Genomic DNA, 20,403 nt, shown 5'->3' with positions numbered 1-20,403 from the left:
AACACTCTGAGAAGAACGTTCTACCAAGCAAGAGTGACCACATGTCCAGGGATGGGAAGACTGCAGGGAGACACAATAGCAGTCTTCAGATATATTAAAGGCTGCAGCAAAGGACATGGGACTGTTCCCTGTGATAGGGCAAGCAGTGCGCTGCTGTTTCATCGAGGGAGGTGTAGGAAAGCATTAGGAACAGATCTCTTGTGGGTGGAGTGGAACCTCAGTCGCTGGCAGTTCCTACAAAAAGGCTGGAGTGACATGGGCACACCGGTGCCGCTGGGTGGCCTCTGAATGCACTTCCAGCCCCGTTTCTCTATGATAATATCACACCTGGAAATAGTATCATCTGCCTTGTGCAATCCGATAGTCCTCTGCTTCTACGTTTCCAGGTTCAGTTACCTTCTTAATGACAGTGTTAACACTGCAAGCTCAAAACCTGTTTAGTGATGGCACTTTGCAGCCAAGAGAGCCAACCCTGTGAGATGATCTGGCAGGCTCTGTTCCTGGATGCAAGACCTTGTATGAATTGTGCTAAAATCCATACTGTTCTTAAGAGCCCAGTTTGCCAAGTGATCTGAAGCAGTTTGTGTTAACAACCAGTCACCGCACTGATTTACTCCCTGCAGTTTCTGTGTTTTCTTCAGATTTTCTCACTGAGTGTTTTCTTTCAGCTCATCAGGTAAGACATTGATTAAATAGCATGGATCGAACGTAGATTGGTTGGACCTCTATGCAAATATTTCTTTGGGACATGGATTTACCATTTATGATTAGACTGTTGTGGTCATTTATGATTACATTTTGTGACCTTCTACTTGACCAGTTTTTACTCCATATATTAATGATGATAAGGATTTTATGCAGTGTTATTTTAATGGTGTGTGCCAATCAGTTAAAATCCTTACAGAAATCTAAAAATGCTGTGTCAACAGTTACCTTTGTTATCTTACAAAAAGTAACATCGGACTTCTCTGATGACCTATTTCCATGTCAATTGGTGTTAGTTATGCTGCTGTCCTTTCATTCTTTGCTGATTGCTTGTTGTGTTGGCTTTTCCAGTTTTGCCCAGTATAAGCATCAAACTAACTGTCCGTAATTACAAGGGTCATTGCTTTTTCCCTTGCAAATTTTGGCAAGGCATGAGCTTTCAGACTGCTTCTGTGTTTTAAGGCATGTTAAAATCAGTACCTTTTAACCACTGCAAAATGAGCTCTTCAGCTAATTTTTTTAGACCTCTTGAAGGCAAGTGATCAGATCCCACCATCAAAACACTTCAGCTTTTGCCATTCTGTTTTAACTTTCTCTCCCTTGTAAGAATGGGAGGCATTTCCTTTTCACACTGATCGCTTCCCAAATACTGAACAGAAACAGTCATGGAGCACTTCTGCCTCTTCTGCATCATTTATTGTCGATTTCATGGTCATGTCTGTGCAGCATTGTTACCCCAGCATGTGCCAAACCCTACATCTTTTCTGTTGTGTTTTTCCATCGTGCAAGTGCAGCAGCCTCAGTCTCTAGGCAGTACGAAGGGGCCCCGAAATATGCCAAAGCTGGCAGGACAGAGATGCTCTGTCCAGGTTTTTGAGGAGGTGCTGGCCTGGGGCCCAGATTTTTGCCACGTTAGGAACAGCCAGTCTTGACGTCTGTTCAGACAGTGCTTTTGGAGGGCCTGGGCCCAACAGTTGGTAGATCCAGCTTTTTCCCAGACTCTGCTTTTCTTTCATACTTTTGTCTGCCTGTTCCGTCCTTTTCTCCCTGCCGACAGAATACTTGATGTTCTCTCCCCAGTCCCTGTTCCAGAGCCCTCACATCTAGCTTGTTGCCCTGCCCTTGTTCTCCAGACCCTCCACCTCCACCCTTACTCCTGTACCTGCTATGTCATGGATTGCTGCTAGAAGCAGATTTCCTGGGGAGTCAGAGTTGGGATGGGTAGAGGCTTAGGAGGTCCCAAGCTATTCTTTGGGATGCAACGCTTTTTCTCTTTGTAGTTTGTGACAGAGCAAAGAAATCAGTCCCCAAATGGCTTGGCCCATCCAGTGCAGCACAGAGCCAATGGAAAGTCACTGCTAGAGATTAGAGGGCCTAACTAACCGTTTGGGGAAGTAGGGGACAGAAGGTTGGGTTCCTGGGTAGTTTGGAGAAGTGACAAGATAACAGGGAAGGAATGAGCTGGGTGCTGGGAAATAAGGTAGGTATAAGGAAGGGGTTTGTGGGAGGAGATAGCAATGCTTTATGGCCCATTCTCTGTCATGCTAAGATGTTTGTCTAAGGCAAGCCTTGTGAAAGTGAACGTTGTGCTCCTGTGTTGTATAGGGGGTAAACTGGAAGTGTGAATTCCCACATCAAATGCTTTCACTACAACTGTTGGTTTAGATCAATGAAAGTAAGTTCTGGGGTAGGGCCGTGGGAAAATGGAGGCTTGGAGCGTGGAAGCATGATTATCTTCAGGGCCAAGATGTTTACTGTGTCTGGAAGCCACAGGATGGATCTTGTGTAAACTCCTGATGGGGAAAGGGAGTGAACCAATACCTTAGCTGACCAGGATCTGCTCTAGCTCCTTAAATGTATCTCTGGCTCCATCCATTTGACATCTCTAAGCAAGAACTGCAAGCAGGCAACGGAATATCTGTCCCTTGTGAGTCCCATATGTTGGGATGTTATTCCATTGGCCCCAGCATGTCCTAAATTGCCCTTGCTTTGCCCTGTCTGTGCTTGTGGTGGTCAAAGACAGTCTGGGAGCACTATGGTAATAAAGCTGGTGGTGAGACTGGTTTCTGCCTTGTGTTGGGACTGTCCTTTAGCACAAGCAGAGCTGGCCTGAAGGAGTGGCTTGGGACAGCAGTGTATGTGGTAGGTCCCTCAGAGGATCTGGGGATCAGTGCTGGGGTGTGGAGACCCTCAGCTCTGAGAAGGGGGCTGTCTGGGGAGGCACACTGGGGATGATGGGGTTGGGGGTGCAGCCCTTTTTCTTGAGTCTGGATCTTCGTGTCTCTTCCAAAAGCAATCTCGTATGAGGGGCAATTCTGGAGCTGAGGGGAAGGTGCCTGGACCAACCAAGATCTGAGATTCTCTACACTTCTCTTTTAGGGCATTCTCCTCAAACGCAGTGGCAAGTCTCTCAACAAAGAGTGGAAGAAGAAGTATGTGACGCTGTGTGACAACGGAGTCCTCACCTACCACCCCAGCCTGCACGTAAGTGCTGCACTTGAGCTGCGGTGAGGAGCAGGGTGGGACAGAGCAGAGTGTCCTCCTTCCTGCTGTGGCTGATGGTGCAGGACCTCCTGCAGATGCCATAGTTGCAAAGGGTTGCTTGGAAAGGGTCTGGCAGCAGGTAGAAGCCCCAGTTTCTCCTTGCAGCAGGACCTAAAGCAGGAGGTGCAGCACTACCCTCTCTGGGACAGGCTTATTAAGCAAATTTGGTACGTTGTTATTTACCAGAGTCTGGAGAAAACCTCTTCCCTTTCCTGAAAACTGCCTCTCTGCAGTGTCAGATGGGTGGGAAAAGCTGATAGGAACATGCTCTGCATAGAATTACGCTAAGTAAATGCATCTTTCTTTTCTCTGTTTCCCTTGCTCAGTCCATTAAAGCAGGGGTTGCTGCCTCCCTGCCTCTGGGGTGAGGAACAGGCGGAGAACTCCTTGCAGCCATATCTGATGGTGCCATTTGGGTGTAGAATAATTTTCCTGGCTGCTAGGTATTGGGTAATGGAGATGAGGTGCCTGTGCAGAGCCTGCCGAGCTGAGCTGTCACTCGATGCATCTCTGATCCTCTTCACTGCTTGGCTCAGGCACACAGCTGCCTCCCCATCCATCTCTGTCGCCTCCCCACTGTGGGGCTAATGACTTCTTCCCCATTCCCTCTTGAGCACAGTTTGCTGCTGAGACTGTGAGCCACGGACAGACACACCTGTGGCACTACAGGCCACAGTGCCTTGTGAGCAGAGGACGTTGCTTTCACAGGAGAGCATAACAGCGGATGGGAAGGGCAGGCTGGAGGTTGTTTGCAGAGCGGTTTAGCAGGATGCTGAAAAGTGCTCTGGGACGAAAGGGCAAAGAGCACCGTGCTCCAGCTCCTGTGCTCCCTCAGCACTCCAGGGCCCTTGATTTGTCTCTGAAGACCTCAGACACAGGGGTATTTGAGTGCCCTGAGCCTCACAGCCTTTCTCCTCCCTCCTAAACCCTGTGGCCCCAACTCATGGGCTTGCTATACTCAGTCCTCCAGGTCCTGAACCCTGGAGCCTTTTAACCCTCCTATCCTTAAACTCAAAAGCTAGTCATTACACATCCTTTCTGTAATTCATGGCACCTCTGAAAATAGTTTTTTCCTTTTAGTCTTTGATCCCTGTACCATGTAACGTGTTGTCTAGTTCTACAGTTTCCTAACATTGTAATCCCATTTTTTTGCCTTTATAGAGTCAAACTGGGAGGGAGTGACTGCTGCCTGCTCTGTGTGTGTGTGTGTGTGTGTGTGTGTGTGTGTATCATGTGCATGTGTGGGAGTATCATCTTTTCAATGGAGACATCATAGGTCCTTGTTACAATCAACTTAGAGGCAGAGTAGTTTCTGGGGTGTTGTTGAACTCTTCACAGATGATGCTGCTACACACTGATTTCCCTCCTCTTTATACATTTCTTCCTTGGGGGTGATTGAGATTGATGTCACTACCCTTCCTTATGGCACTTCCTTCAGTGTTTCGTTTCATTACTATATTCCCACAAGCAAAAATGCAGTTTGCTTCCTCCTGGTGCTATTGGTGACCACAGCCTGTTACTAAGAAAAGACCAAGATAGGCCTCTCCTCCCCTAGGTTACACTGAAAGCTTTGAACCTTGCACCCAAGATATATATTGTCCTAAATGTTTACCTAGAGCAGTGGCTAATTCCCGGGGTACTGCAGATCATGCAGCTGCCACCTGCCCAGCTCTGGCTCCTGCAAGGACAGGGAATCCTGCACGCTTTCTCCCTCACATTGCCGTCCTGAGAATTAGGACAAAGAGCAATGACGCCTACCATCATGTTGTGTTTTTTCTGTGACGTGGGCAAACTCAGGCTTTGATGCACAGTTGTGTGCAGTTCAGATTGCCAGAGGCCCCTCTGCCTTGCCTTGCCTTCCCTCTGGATATCTGGTTTATCACCTACTTAGAGGGGACAGAGGTAGGAAGGCACCCTGGGGGAAGAAAGAGCCCAGAAGAGGATGTCCCATTATATCCTCCCCGTAGTGTGCCATCTTCTAGAACGAATCAGGAGATGCTGCCGTGCTTTTGTCACCTGGTTTGTCTTGTGTGGTATAAGCCAAGTTTCCATGTTCTTTCACGGGCCATCACAAAGCAGAGCATGTTAGGACTGCACAGCCTGGGTCACTGCTCAAACCTGTGTTCCTGAGGAAGGACACATGTTTCTTTGCCACTTCCGTTCGTAGCAACAGCTGTCAATCCCACAGGCATGTGGTAAGGTAAGCTGCTCCCAAGAGCAAGCATACAGGATCCCCTGTCAAGGAGACACTCAGCGTCCTGCACTTCACTGAGTCGTTTAGTCCCAGCCTCACCCCTACCTTGTTCAGCATGAACCTGTGCTGCCATGTGTCTAGGGGATGGCAGAATTAGGGGTGCAGCAGAGGCATCCCTGAGGACATGGCTGAATACTGAGGGAAGAGGATTTTTCCCAGCCCATGTCAGGACTGTTCAAACAGGGAAGGCCTTTTTGTGCTGCTTTTGCATTCCCAGTGGCTTTTCCTTGGTGTGATTCAGGGCAATTCCTGTCTAGACATCTCTTCTCTTGCATCTCCTTTTCGTTCTGTCCCAGCCTCTCCTGGGATGGATGTAGATATCTCATGGACTAGCAGCCCTGACATTCTTCTTTTTCCTCCAGCAGGCATATCTTCCTCAAATGTGTCTGTGCCTCCTCAAGTAAGAGTTGCCTCATGGCACTGTCTAGGTCATACTTCTGATATTATCACCCAAAAGCTTCCTGACTAAGATAGTCGTGTGCTCTTGTGTGTTTATCACTCTGCCAGTTTCAGGATCTTATCATGGCACCTCCATCCCCACTTTGAAGTTTCCTCGCTGGGAGTAGGGCTGAACTGTAGATTTGCAGTGATGAGTTTAGTAGAAGCGCGGTCATGTGAGCTGGATTCAGTCTTGTAAGTAAATGTTCCTTAATTCCTTGAAGAAAGTGTATCTGACTTGACTAGCAGCTTGGACCTATGCTTGGGTCTTACGGAGCTGTGTATTCCTGCTTTTAGATGTCACCTCTGCCTTTTCTCTGACATAGTCAACAGTTTTAGAGACTTTGTAAGTAAGACCTCTGGCGCTGGAGCTGTGAGTAGCAGCTCTGGCTGAAGGCAGGAGTGTTTGAGGGGCCTGATCCCTGGATTCAGCACAGCTTTTCTTGTTGCCTCTGTATTTTTTCTTATCTTTCTGTGAGTATATTCACTGAGAAGAAAAGAACAAGTTTTATGAAAAGACCGGTGTGGTTTCATATCACTTTCCCAAAGCCTTGGAGAGCAAACGCTTCTGCTCGTGAGGAAAGCGTATGTGGTTCAGCCCAGCTTCACTGGCCAGGCTGCGCTGTGCTGCACAGAGCTAGAGAGAAAGCATCTCCCATTTTGCAGCCAGTGGAGCCATTCACACAATCACCTTCTGTTAATTCTATCTGCAACATCAATTAAATTGTTTGTAGAAACTAATTGAATGTGGCTTAATCACACATCTTAATAGCTTTCCACGCTTTGAACTCGTTGTTAATTCCAGTAATAAAATGAAATGAGAGAACTGGCTGGGTAATTAGCGAGGAGGCTTGGGAAGAAATTGCTGTTTTATAGCATGTAATAAAAGCAGTGCGCTGGTGACCGCTCTCTCCGGCAGGCAGCCGGCTAGCACAGCGATTGTGCTGAGTTAGGGAAAATCCTCCAGCCCCTCTGAGATTCCCTGCCCAGGGGTGTCACCAGGCTCCCACCCAACCAGGAGCAGCTCGGAGTAATGTTTAGTTGGGCTAGTTTTCTAGAGATTGCTTGGGACACCCAGGGTGTGTGCCTGTCTTGATTGTCATTTAAGTTCAAGTCCCCCAGAAGCTAGAAGCGCAGAAGGGTGCGTTGCGTTGTGCTGCACCCATCTTCCATTTTAGCTGTGAGAACTTGATGCCTGTATATGAATCTGTGGAAAGAAAAGAGTTCAGAGCAAGGCGTTTGAGGTGCTGCTGAGAGGTTGTAACCCTTGCACATAGCGACCAGAGCCCAAAGAGCGTTGCCCGTGCAGCCCTCTTTCACCTACTTCTTGGAGGCAAGGACTGGGAGAACAGCTGCTCTTAAACTGATCTTGTTCGTGTCTTCATCCTCTTGAGTCTGGAAGCAGACGATTTATACGGGGACCAACTCTGAGTTAATCTTTTTGGTGACCTCCTTGTGAACTGGAGCAAACCAAAGCCTCCCTGCTGAATGAAGAGATGCAGTCTCACCTTGGACAGTTGCCGTCACTCATCCCCCAATTACAGTGTGAGTCCCCACAGCAGGAGCTCATGGGAGGTCCCAGTCCCAGGGCCAGGAACGGATGCGCCCCCATTGCGTGGCAGGGGAATTCCTTCCAAACTCTCTGGGACTCAGCTTTCTGTCCCCGTGCCCTTGAGGTTTGTACCCCAGAGCAGGAGAGGGCAGTTTCCCTCTGTGCATCTCTGGGAAGATCACGTCGGTCTGGTCTTTCCCCTCTGGGTAGCACAAGTCCAAGAAAGATGCTGCCACATTGGAGAGGGCTAGGGGAGAGCTGCAGTGCCCTGTGGAGCAGGAGGAAGGGTGGAAGAAACGAAAGAGGATGCAGCTCTCAGGAGAGGCTAAAGGTGTGCAGCCTTATTTAGTCTGAAAGGTGAGACAGTATTAGGAGACAGAGCAGGATGATATTAACAAGTCTGTATGTGGAGTTTTCTGGTTGCTACCATAACCTACCGGAAGGAAAGGTAGAAACACCACGTTTGGAAGCGTTTGAAGATGCACAGGTGAATGTACAAGGGAATTATCCTGAGTTGTGTTTTGGAGTTGAATTATGCTAGCGGTGAACTGAGAGGGAATTTCCAGCTATTATATTACTTATATTATAAGCTGCTATAGCTAAGTGCTATGACGACAAAGACAACAGATGACAGGAAAGAACAGTCTGTCATCTACGTGCTCTTTTGCTCCATCTACCTCCGCTCACCTAGCCAGGTTTTCACAAATGGGCTTGTCATGACATCTGAGCGCCTGTGGCTACATCTTGACATTATTCACATTAGAACCAGCTAGATCTGGGCAGTGGAAGTGAAACCTGGTGCTTCTCTGGAGCCAGTTATAACTCGTCCGCTAGGGTCACAAAAAGGCAAATTGGAGTCAAGGAATTGCATCTGTGTTGTCGGAAGATGGCTGGCTGTGGGCACTGGGAAGAGTCACTTACCTCTAGCCCACCTGGCTTGGTACCTCAGCGTAGTGCAAGAGAAACCAGCATGTGAGCTCCCAGATCACTTCCACGTTGCTGGCTGACCTCCTTGCTCCTGTCTGTTAATTAATTGCTATTTTGATGAATAGGTCCGAGTGAATTGGTTTTGAATAAGGGAATGAGAGGGGAGCTGAGTGAGATGGCCCGGAGACAGGCTGAGCTTGAATGGTTCTGCCTCTCCACTGTAGGATTACATGCAGAACGTCCATGGGAAGGAAATCGATCTTCTGAGAACAACGGTGAAGGTGCCAGGCAAGCGGCTACCCAGGGCGACAGCGACAGCAGCACCCAGTGCCAGCCCCAAGGCCAACGGGCTGGCGAAGGAGAGGAGCAGCACGCAGCTCACGGGAAGCACAGGTAAGGAGGGGTCCTGAGTCACAGAAGTGGGGATCATCCCTCCCTCCTGCGCATTAGCGGTGCCTTCTTTAGCTGAACCAGCAGCAAAAGCTGTTCTGATGTTCCTTTTTTTAACCACTCTTTGTGAGTGCCTTGAGTGCATGTTCCTGTTTCTGTGCAAGTGTTCAGGTGAGCTGCCTGTTGGGATTATGCTGGCTAATTTCCAGGGCAAAAGAAAAGGTAGAAGGGCTATAACTACTGGCATGAACTCGCTGAGAGGAAACAGTCGAGTCTGAGCAGTTACAGATGAAGCTGTTGCTCCCTGAAATAAGGGAAATCTCAGGCCAGGGATGTCTCTCGATCCCTGGAAAGTTCTGTTGTGTCTCTCTCCTTATTTGTGGCTGTTTTTTCCTTCACTTTGTCCTGGAGAGACAGTTATGCAAGAGGATAGTTTTGTAATTGTTATTTATTTTTCTGTGTGCACGTTCAAGAAGAAGACACACCTGCCACCAAGACAGGAGAGGGTCACGTTGGGAGAGTCCCTGATTTCTCAGGGAGTTCATGCCACACTGCTTGCCTCCTGCCACAGGAGGTATCTCTCCCTGCCCGGGGGAATTACTGAACTTAGAAGTTTCCTGCCCACGTTACCGAGGGCCTTGAGAAGTCTTGACTTTGTTCTGGGGCTGGTATCCTTAGCAAGAATGGACAGTTTCCACATGCATTCTTCTTCCCAGCCAGCTGCTGGCAGCAGTCTAATATAGCCGGATATAGTCAACTCTACTCTTCAGGGTAACAGGAGAGTGCTGGCATGCCCCTGCGTGCATGCTGCATTTCCTGATAATGGAAATTCTCGATAATCTTCTACTGCACAATGTGCCACCTAGGGTGAACCTGGGTGACCAGCACATCCTATTTTCTATCCAGTCCTGCTGTGCACTCAGGTTGTATCTTGCAGTCGTGTGGTTGTCTGCACTGTGCTTCGCGGGTTTTGGGGGCTGAGGTCTCATTAGGTGAGGTGCAGCTGGAACAAATGCAGGGAACTGGCTGGGGTCCTCAGCAGCACACGGGCTGCTGGAAATGGCTTCATGCTGGCATTGCTGTGTTCACATGGAGCTGAGTGTAAAGTAGTAAACCCTTCTGAACCCGAATTGCTGTTTCAGTAGAGTCAGAATTAGTCTGCAGAACAGATAAACTGCTAGTGAATGATTGAAATTACTGTATTTTTTGATCAAGGCAGTGCAGCTCAGAAGTGCTCTACCTGTTTTCTGCAGCTGCTGTCCCCTGCACGCTCGCCTTTCTTCACCACCACTGTACACCTTCAGCACGCATGCATTTTAATATGCCCAAATGCAAGGCAGTAATTCTGTGATGTGAGAATCAGACAATACCTGCAGGATGAGAGACTAACTTTGAAAGCAGTCACTGGGACAGGATTTAAGAGTTACTGTATATAGCTGTATCTTCATGAGCTCTCAATGCTGAGGGGCAACTATATGAAAAGGGCAGGTCAGGCCTGAGTAGGATAATAATTCTTGCCTCTGTACACAGCACTTCTCAGATATGTATTTCTAGGGTACTTGGGCTGATGCTAGTACTTAGAGAAGGTTATCAGAGCTATGGGAAGAATTCAAAGACATACTGCAGAAAAGCCGATGGTAATGTCAAACCGAATGTCCACGTAACCCTGTATCCTGCTTTCGACAGTCGTCTCAATCCTGTTTGGCTCACAAGAAAAGAATGAGATGTGACTTGATCACTGGTTACTGCTGTTTGGAAAACCAGTACCTAGAAAAGAGATCTGTGCTGATAGCAGACAAAGCGTGAGGAGATCCAGTGCATGGAAGCTGAAGTTAGAACAATTTAAACTTGAAATGAGATGTAGCTTCCTACCAGGGAGGGTAATTAAATGTTGAAATAGTTTATCTGGAGAGCCAGTGGACTTATCACTGCTTGAAGCCTTTAAAATGAGATTAGTTATCTTTCTACAAGATATGTTGTAATCCGGCTCATGTGCCTGTTGCTGCACCCATGCGTACATGCAGGGGATCAAACGAGATGGATACAACGGTCTTTTGTCATGTAGAAATTTGTGAATTTGAGATTCCCTGTTCATCGCCTTTTCTTCTGGGTCCCTGAGCACAACAGTGCTCCTATCCTGCCGAGAACGTGCGTATCAGACCAGGACTCGGTGTTAAGGCAGCAGATTTTATGTGTCTTTGCTTTGGGTGGTTGTCTGCAGTGGTCAGGAATTTTTTTTCAATTACTATCATGCCTCCGAGACTGATTGCAGTTGGTGATGCAATCGCCATGGTAAGTGCTCTAACAGAATAAGAATCCTGCTTACGGTGACTTGCTCATATCCTCCCCTAATGCAGAGCACTGGATTTGGGGTCAGGAAAGAATCTGCCCTGCCTCAAATTGGCGGGGACTTGGCAGTTTTTCTACCTTTGGGGCTAGGGACGGGACCATTACTGGGATCGACTGGGCATCTGTCACCTAATACATGCTTTGGGCAGTTGGAGAAGGGACACCTCAGGATTTCCTGTTCTCTGCCTGTGCACAAATGAGTCTTCAGAGGACATGCTCTTTGAAGACCTGAAGTAATCATCGTCTTACACCAGGAGTGTCTAGTTAAAAGCAAAACAAAGCCTGTGTTTGGAGTTCAAAGCAGGTGATCTATTATCTCCTCATGGCCTGAGCTCTACTAAAGCTCCTGAATGTGTTGATGTCCACTGGATGCACAGTCCTCACCCAGGAGTGAGAAAATAAGAAGTAGATAAAAGGGAGGAGGAGAAAAGAAGATAAAATATCTCATTCCTCCCAGTCGCTGTATAAAGTGCACATACAAAACACTGATGAAGATTCAAAATAACCTCTGAAGTAAATACAGGCATCTTCAAAATCCAGTAGTACGCAAGAGCTCTGGCATCCAGCCTGCCTTACTGAGCTGGCTTGGTGTAAGTGGCCATAGCTTCGCCCATCGCGTCAGGGAAGGGCAGGCTGACAGAAATGACTGTGGGACAAACACTCCTGCAGGTTGGGCATAAATAGAGTGAGAATGGGGAAGGAGCTTGTGTTTGTGAAACCTGTGGGACCCTGAGCTCAGTGGATAATCGTACCTTTGCTATTTGAACCACTGAAGAAGGGAACTTTACTGCTGTCAGAATTGTTTCTAGTTTAGGTTTCATTCATTTTCCATTGTAAACCCTGTTTTCAGAGGCGCAGAATTTTGACAGACTTTGCGGCCATTTGTACTAAAAAATTCTGATTTGTATCTATCTAAGGCGTACTTTTTGTGGAACATTCAAGCAAATGTGGCATGCTGCGTTGTTTGCCAGTATTAAAAATTTGTCTCCAAGAGCTGTAAATCTTCAGAGATTTGGTGGAAAGATTGGCTAGAAGCAGAAATTTTGTCCCGAGTTAGAAATGTGATTTTTGCTGTCCCCTGGAAAATATGTTGTGATTGATCGAAGTTTTGGAAGTTGGTTGATGAAAGCTCTGAAACACTTAATCTAGTACTGGCGCTGTCAAGAGGTCCTGGCAGGATGGCCTCTGCTTTTCTAACCTTTTTTTTGCCTTCACTTTCCAACTGTAATGTCCTCCTCATTTTTTATTTGTTTGAAATTTTACTGGTAGAGAGACTAGCCAGGGGTGAAAAAGTAGCTGATGTAGGGCATAGGATCTGTTAATAGGTTTAGATCTAAATGCAAGTAACCAGCATTGGCACAACATTAAGACTGAGCAATCAAGCCCTTCAAAGTCAGGACATTTCTAAAGTGCAGGTTACTGGCCTGTGTTGCCTCAGCCAGCTTGCACTTCTGGCCTGTTGCATTACTTGCAAACAGTGCATTATGCAGAGTTACATTTAACAAAGCAAACCAGCCGAGGAAGCACAGCCCCACACTTGGACCTGCAGTGGATTAGGAAGGTGTGTACCTCATTCTTGTCTCGATACCAAATTTGCTGTTTGTGTATTTTGCTCACACACCTCCCTGGCTGCATCCTGGAAGACCAAGAGCAACTCGAGGAAGTATCAGCCAAAGGGACTTTGTCTGAGAACATTTTGAATATGCTTTCCAGAAGCATCTTGCATATGTCCAGATATTTCCTTGGCACTTTTCTCCTGCCTTCATGTCCTGTAGGTTTTGTTAGCAGACTTGTAGACTAGCCTTGAACCACTTGGTCCTCTGAAATTGTGGTTCCTAAACAGTCTCCTGATTTTGCCAAGGACAGCCCTGTGAAGATAACCCTGTTAAAGCTCCCTCAAGGAGGACGTCAAAGACTTAGATGTTAACACAGGGCTCTTTGGACTAGGTGTCCTACATCATCTCCCCTCCTCCAGGACACTGAGTGGCCTTATCCTGGGAGACAGGTGGAGGAAAAGGGCCACATAACACTGAATTCCCTGAAAGCTGCAAGCATGCAGGGAGAGGGAAAACTTGCTTTCCTGAGAGTGCCCGAACAAAACATCCTGTCACTTTAGATGAGAATATGTTGTGACTGATGCCCATGAGGGCTAAGAAGAGTATAACTAAAACACTTTTTATGATTTGTAATTTATAAAATGTTATTTTTAATATAACAACAGTCCAAGAAGTGTTTTGACTAGCAAAGGCGCCACTTCCTCAGATAAGCCATCAGTATTGCATTGACATGAAGTAGCGCATAGGCAGGGCTTGGCAGAAGGAGGGAGATGACACTGACCGCTTAGGGTTACACCGAGAAAGATGTTGCAGGGGAAATGAGGCTGGTTCCATGAGCTTCCATGTTTTCTTTCAGATTTGGATCTGTTAGCTCTCTCTGGTGGGGTTGGGCGGTTGTGTGGGTGCTGGACATCAGCTTTTGCAGCTAGATCATTCAGACAGGTAATAGTCTTGCTGGTGAATACTAAGACAGTATTTTATGTTTTCTCCTGTAACAATTTCTTCTGAACTTGGAGTGAAAAGTCAGATATTTAGCACTGCTTAATGAATCTTGTCTTTATTTTACAATTAAGTCTTCCTTCTTGTTGAGGTAAGATGAACTGGAGTGAAGAATTTAGGATATATTGCCTATGTGGAGGTAACTAGTCCAAACAAGCAAGGAGTGCTGGCACCTCTGGGAAACCTGCACCCTGAGACATGAGAAAGGAGCCCCGAAAGAGGCAACTGGTTCCTGGCAAGGTCTAAGAGAGCTGTGTAAATATGGGCTTTTGCTGGTATCACTTTGGGGGAAAAATCATCTCTATCAGGTACCTATTAGCACCCTTTCTACAAGAAAGAGGAGTCTGTTTCGGGAGTTACCCAGACTGCCTAAATCTGATGAGGAACAGAACTGTTTGACCACTTCCCCTTGTCCCAGCTATGAATGAACCTCAGCATCATTTGCCATCTGCCCTTTATCAGGAAGTGAAGGGAAAGGCAGCTGGAGAAAGAGAAAAATTTGTGAAAGCAGCTATTGCTTAGGAACTGGGGAGGAAAGGGAGCTGCTGCAGAGCCACGCTCAAGGAGCCCCAGCAGACTTGAAAGGAGTTAACACTCGTGGTCCTGCAAACTGAAGGGTTGCTCCTGCCCTCCTGTACAAGGGTTTGCAATGGGTGAAGCTGGCGGTGCGAAAACTTAAATATGCCACGTGCCTCCCCTCTAAGATCCTATCCTCAGTGTTGGTGGAAGGAAATGTTACCTGTCCTGGGAGAGGTGAAGGGGAGGGCATGTGAGCTGGAGCAGAAAGGCACAAACTTGGATGGGAAACAGGTTCAGAAGCACCTGTAACCAATAACATGTCTTCCACCAAGAATGAGAAGTGAGCCTAATCCATGTCTCTGCATTTCCTGGTCATCTGGTCAGTGTATGAAGCTGGCAGAGCACATGTGTCCGTTCTCCTCTTGTGGCAGATCCCAGGGAAGAGAGCAACCTTCCACTCTTCCCAAGCACTGTACTGTGGACTGACAACGTTAGACAGGTCTGCTCGGTTCCTGTTCTTCCCTGGCTTATGGCCACTGCCAGAGGTGGGTCACTGGATTATGTGGGCCTTTGATTGAAGCCTGTACAGTTGCTCTTGCTTTCTTCCTTACAAGAGTAAACTTTTAAGATTGCGAACTTGAGTGTGTTTGAGTTAGGAAGCACTTGGACTGGGCTTGCTCGTGACACTAGGGTTTGTTTTGCTGTATTGTGATCTGTTTTTTGGTTCCAGTGCAATTGTAATCTATAGTGTAATGCAGGCTCATACACCAGCTGGAAAGTAGTATCGTGGTTCTACGTGTCTTCAGTGGCTGATGGCACCAGCCTGCTGGTGACCCCATCTTGCATAGCTCAGTCTAGACTCCTCCAAATGGCTAAATCCTTCTCTCCCCTTCCCCTGTGTCTGTTGCCGCGGAGCTGGGGTGATGCTGTCTGCGTGGTCTCCAACCTGGCGGAGGGGAATGGGGAAAGGAGGCAGCTGATGGCTGGTGCCTCCTCTCTTCTCCTTCCGGCATCAGAGCCAAGGTCCGCTGCACGTGGGCACAAGGGCCAGGGAGGGAGGGATTGTGCCGGAGAGGTCGTACTCTGCTACAGGATTCAAAAAGCATTGCCTATCACCAGTCCAGGTTTCCCAGGATCGCCTCCCGCTGTGCTCAGTGTGGCTTCCCTCCTCTCAGACAGGGCAGAGCCCCTTTGGGCAGGATTAGCATCCGAACAACCCGTGTTTCTGGTGCCAGGTGGAGGCTTTTAGGGGTGCGGTTTTCGGTATCTGCCCCACTTTGGCGCAGCATTTGGGCAGGTCAGCCCAGGAATGCCAGCGCTCGGGAAGGGTTTCGCCATGCGAGACCTGTCTGGTGTTTCCCGGGGCTCTGGGCAGAGGCAGGAGCGGAGCCGGTTCTCCAGGGCTGCTGTCAGCTCACACCTTCCTCTTCCCCACAGTCCCAGCTCTCTCCCCTCCCTCCTTCCTGGAGAGAGGCTCTCCTCAGCCAAGAGCCTGCTTCAAGTCACAGACCGACCTCGTTTATCTGCAGGGTGCTTTACATTGCAGGTGCTGAGTGAAGCAGGTGTCCTGTCGAACAAATAATTTCATTCAAGTACATTATAATCCATATGCACAAGGCTCAAGCTAAAATTGTCCTGACAAACTCTATTTTGGCATTTTCCAACTTTTGGGTATCTTAACTTTATAGTAAAAGAACAATTTTTTCCTTTAATTAATTTTTAAATAAAGTTTAAAGACAGATATTTTTCTGAAGAGCAGACCTTCAGTGCTTTGAATCATATGGGCTTGGCTTGTCCCATAGATAGGTAGGTTTGAACCACTTGATCTAATGAAGGATGAGCTAGGAGTTGAACACTTGTTCTCTGAATGGGCCTCCTTTGTAAGAGGATGGGAGTCACCATTTGCCAGTGAGATGCTTGGCTGTTCCCTGGACAGTTGGGCATGCTGGGATTTAGGAACAAGGCACTCAGCCAGTGGATATTGCTGCTTTATTCCTGTCCTCTGCTGCCTGTGTTCTCCTCCTCTGCTTGCTCCTTCCTACTCCCAGCCTTTTCTTCCTGCCTCCCTCTCCCACCTCAGATTCCATGTCCTGCTCACTTTTCTCCTTCTCTGTGCTGCCAGGCAGCTACTGATGGGCAGTGGGAACACAGAAGAGGCGATACAGTGCTCTTATTGCCCAAACCTAAAGCTACAGCAGTGCTGGGTGCCAGGAGAAGCAATTGCAGCAGTAGCCCTGCTCACCCTGCAGATCACCCTGCTGCATGGGAAAAAAGCACGTACGCTGTCCTGCCCGTTTCAAAGACCCGCGAAGACTTTGGAGAATCCATCTGTGCTTGTCTGTAATTTTCTGCATTTAGAAAGGAGACCATCAAAAGCCCCTAGGTTAGTCAGAGCTTCCCTACACCTGGGTTTCTGAGTGGGATATGTCCTAATAGGACAGTGATACTTGCTAAAGGCCTTTCTTTTGAACCGCTAATAAAAGTTTTCCACAAGGTGTGAGACCTGAGGAGATTGTGGGACAGATCACAAGCAGCACCCTGTGATGTCTCCTGTGCTGGACGAACCCAAGTGGGGTTGGGGTTGTAGAGGGCAGGAATCAGATGTGCAGATCTCGCTCCTGGAAATGTTGTAGGTAGAAATCAGCTGTGAGTATGGATCCTGATAGCGTGTATTCACTGCATGTATGGCAGGGCTGGTTCAGAGTGTCTCATTTGGATCCCCTCAGATTTCTTCCCACTGGAATATTGCTTCTCTTCCACCCTTCTTCAAGGATCCTCAGATGTATCTTTGCTGTGGTTCAGCAAGCTCACCCTTTCTGCTTCGTCGCCCCATCTGTATCTCATTCAGTGTTTGTTTCCAGCCTGAAGAATGAGGACAGCTCTTATTCAAAGTGCAGACTGGATCAAAAGGGATGTTTTAGTGGAGAAGGCAGATGGTAGCACAAGCAAAATATGGAGACAATGTGAATCAGCATGAGAGACTGGTCTCAGCACAGCTGCAGCTCTGAATTGTTGCTTTGCAGAGGTATGTAGGGGCCTTCTCCAAAGTGGTCAGCACTGGGAAAAACATGAATAATATTACTTGAAAACGTGATATGTTCAGTGCCTGTGCACATGCTTACGTGCACGCTTAACATGGGCACACGAGCCTGTTCCTCGACGCTGCATTCAGCTGAGCGGTGTAAAGGGAGGCCAAGCTGCCAGGCACTGGAAAACCTGCCTGCAGATGAGACGTTCAAGCGTAAGGAAGAATGAGCTGATACTGTTCTGGTTGGGAGCAGCTGTATGGAGGCACAGTTCCTGATAGCAGGAAGCTGTCAGGAGGCAAGAGCAGTGCAGATGCTCTACCTCAGCCAGAAATGCTGAGCTAATACAGCAGTCCGAAGCGAGATCTTCTGTCCTGCGTTGTACTGGCAGCCAGGCTAGGTGGCTTGGAGATGAGACAAAAGTGAGCAGAACGTGCCAGAGCATGGTGTTAGGGGAAGAGGTTAAAGGCGAAAGCTCTGCCTGGTCGTGCTCCACAGTGTCTAAGTGTTGGGTGCTCTGGCTCTCTGAGGAATTGCTGTGGGCTCTGCTGCCACACTGAGCAGGAGAGCAAGCATCACACCAGTGTCTCGGGGAAGACCAAGCAGAGGTTGAGCTGAGCTGAGGAACATGAGCTTCAGCACTGTAGTCTTGTATGTGGTAGAAGAGACGAAAGGGGCTGGTGCGGCTTGGTCCCCCTCCCGCTGAGGAGTCCACGTGGTCTGACAACCATACCTGTGGGCCCTCCTCGTCTCGCAGGATTTCTTCTACAGCCAAGCAGGGAAAGCATTTACTGAAGCATGTCTGTGGTGTAGGCACTGCTTAGGGCTGCACTTCAGTGGCTGACAGCTCCTATTTGCTCTGAAGCGATGAGGCTCCGACTGCCCCTGGGCCGCGGTGTGGCTGCTTCCATCGATCTGCAGCTTGGCTGGCTGGACCCAGCTGCTGGGCTCCTCAAGCCCGCGGAGGAGCTGAGGAGCCCGTGGTGAACTGAGCTGGGCTAGCTCCCCTCTGCCCATGGCTGTTGGGCCGAAGCGGGTGGCGGGGAGCATGGGTTGGTCTTAGCTGCTCAGCAAAGAAACCCTGCGTTTGGAGAAGGTGCTGGGTTCCCAAGCAGCTGCAGGATCGATGCTGGGTTTGTGCTAACGCCCAGCAGCCTGTTTCACTGTCGCTCCCCGAGCAGAGTCTGGGAGCATGCTTGCACCAGGCAGGCGGGAGGAGAGCCGCCTCGCCTGGCCGGCTGCCTGCCCTCCGGCGCTGGGAAGCGGCGACGGCGGCAGTGCCCTCCCCGCTCGGTGCCGGCCCGGGCGCCTGTGCGCTGCCCCCTGATGCTCTGCCTTGCAGAGTGAGGGATTGGCTCCCCCAGGCCGGGGTTGCTGAGCCTGCTGTGATCATGTCACGTCGGGCTCCGTCGATGTTAACATCTCATTATCTTTGTTACTGTAATTACATTATCCGCTGCTTTATGCAGAATTATTCTCCGAGGACTAATTGATGGATCCATGTTTAATTCATTAATCATTAGCATCAAATTCGACAATTACAGTGCACACTGATTGTGGAATTTCAAATGTAATGAGGGAAGAATTAACAAAGAAAAGGGAAAACCTGTTTCCCTGGCATACCGCTGCTCGCCATGGGGGACAATGACATTGAGGGAAGAAGAGGCAGCAGAGAGCAGGGTGGCGCAGGTCATGGCCGACAGGAGACTGGTAGGATCATCTTGTACGTTTCTGCTGGTTGCGGCTGCACAGCTTATTCTTCCAGGTCAGGGCAGAATCATTAATCTCGTAGAAAAGAATTGGCATTTGGGTATTGTGGAGGAAAATCTCAACTCTCACTTCAGGAACAAAGTTGCCTTGTCCACCCTGCAAATGGCCCGTGGGGACAGGAGCAAGCACCCGCCACCCTGCAGTGGAAGGTTTCAGGAAATGCAAAGAATATCCCCAGTATGCACACGTGCTCATGCGCTTTGCAAGGAAGGCTAGCTGATCAAATTGGGGTGTCTTCAGAAAGAGCTTGCTGTCCCCATGATTTGCCCATGACCCTATAACTGGTCTGCTTCCTGCATGGTGCACAGGAATTTGTTTTGTGGGGCTACTGAAAAAGTTTCGCAGACCTGTTCTTAAAGGCTATGGCCACCTCACATTGTTTCAGAATTACCTGCTCTGAGGCAGGGCTCCTATCACCCTACTCCCTTTCTCTTGGTAGCTGTAAACTAATTTGCAGAAAGAAACCTAGAGCAGCCTTCTCTTTCCAGTCCTACCACAGCAGCTGGTGGATCTGCTCAAGGGCCAGAGTTGATGCGATATCTCTGCACAGCTGTTTCAGTACCAGAGGTGGTTACACTCTTTTCCTTCCTCTAGACCTGCCACCACAGGGGCTTCATGCATATGAACATGGGCAGCTTCTGCCTTGCATTTCAGTGGTCCTTGACACTTAATTCAGACTAGCGGTGTAGACGGGCGTTCCCTGGCACATTGAGTTGAATCAGCTAAAGAGCTGAGGCTGCACAGTGTTTTATGACTACCATTGGCAGAGGTGTTGGAACTGGCTGACAGATCATGCCTGGTTTATGTCAGTGCAGGCCAGAACAGTTTGGTTTAAGCAGAGGTTTCCAAGCATGGGCTGCTTGGGTGCCACAGTGGCAGTCGTGGCAAACACCTGCGTTGACCATGTCAGCAGCAGTCGCAGGGACTGCCGGGTGTGCAAATACCAAGCCAAGAAACCTGCTTCCAGCCTGCCTTCCCCTCTCACCTCCTACAAACGAGGCGCGTCCCTGCAAGGCGTGCGGTACCCCGACAACCCGCTGCCATCTCTCCCCACCAGGCTAGGCCTGCTCAGCCCATGGCCAGGCGCTGGCAAGTGATGCTGGGCAAGCTCCGATGCTTTCTGTGGAGGTAGTTGGAGGTTGCTTTGAGGTGGTTCGTGTACAGATGACTGGAAACCTTGTGTTAAACCATCACTGCCGTGGTTTAAGCTAATCTGCTTTACTTTCTGTTGAAATGGACTGGAATTGCTCAAGGCTGGTCATCATGTTTCAGCCAATGGTCAGGAAAAGCTGAAAGCCAGTGGCTGAGGGTCTTTGGAGTTTGTCTGCGTGTAACCTTTATTCTTCCCAATAATACATTAAGGGACTCGGTAGT

General features: G+C 48.7%; 1 protein-coding gene across 1 annotated transcript in view; it reads left to right on the top strand.

Moving 5' to 3' along the window:
* AGAP3 (ArfGAP with GTPase domain, ankyrin repeat and PH domain 3) overlaps window positions 1-20,403 on the top strand; it is a 119,762-nt gene that overhangs the window by 58,383 nt on the left and 40,976 nt on the right. Inside the window, exons 10-11 of the mRNA XM_068933872.1 lie at window positions 3,085-3,189; window positions 8,645-8,813. Coding sequence (XP_068789973.1) covers window positions 3,085-3,189; window positions 8,645-8,813 — 274 coding nt within the window. The remainder of the gene's footprint in view (window positions 1-3,084; window positions 3,190-8,644; window positions 8,814-20,403) is intronic.

Source organism: Struthio camelus, chromosome 2, assembly GCF_040807025.1.
Source record: "Struthio camelus isolate bStrCam1 chromosome 2, bStrCam1.hap1, whole genome shotgun sequence".
In the NCBI taxonomy this organism is placed as follows: Eukaryota; Metazoa; Chordata; class Aves; order Struthioniformes; family Struthionidae; genus Struthio; species Struthio camelus.
The sequence above is the reverse complement of the archived record's forward strand: the minus strand, read 5'-3'. Positions and strand labels throughout refer to the sequence as shown.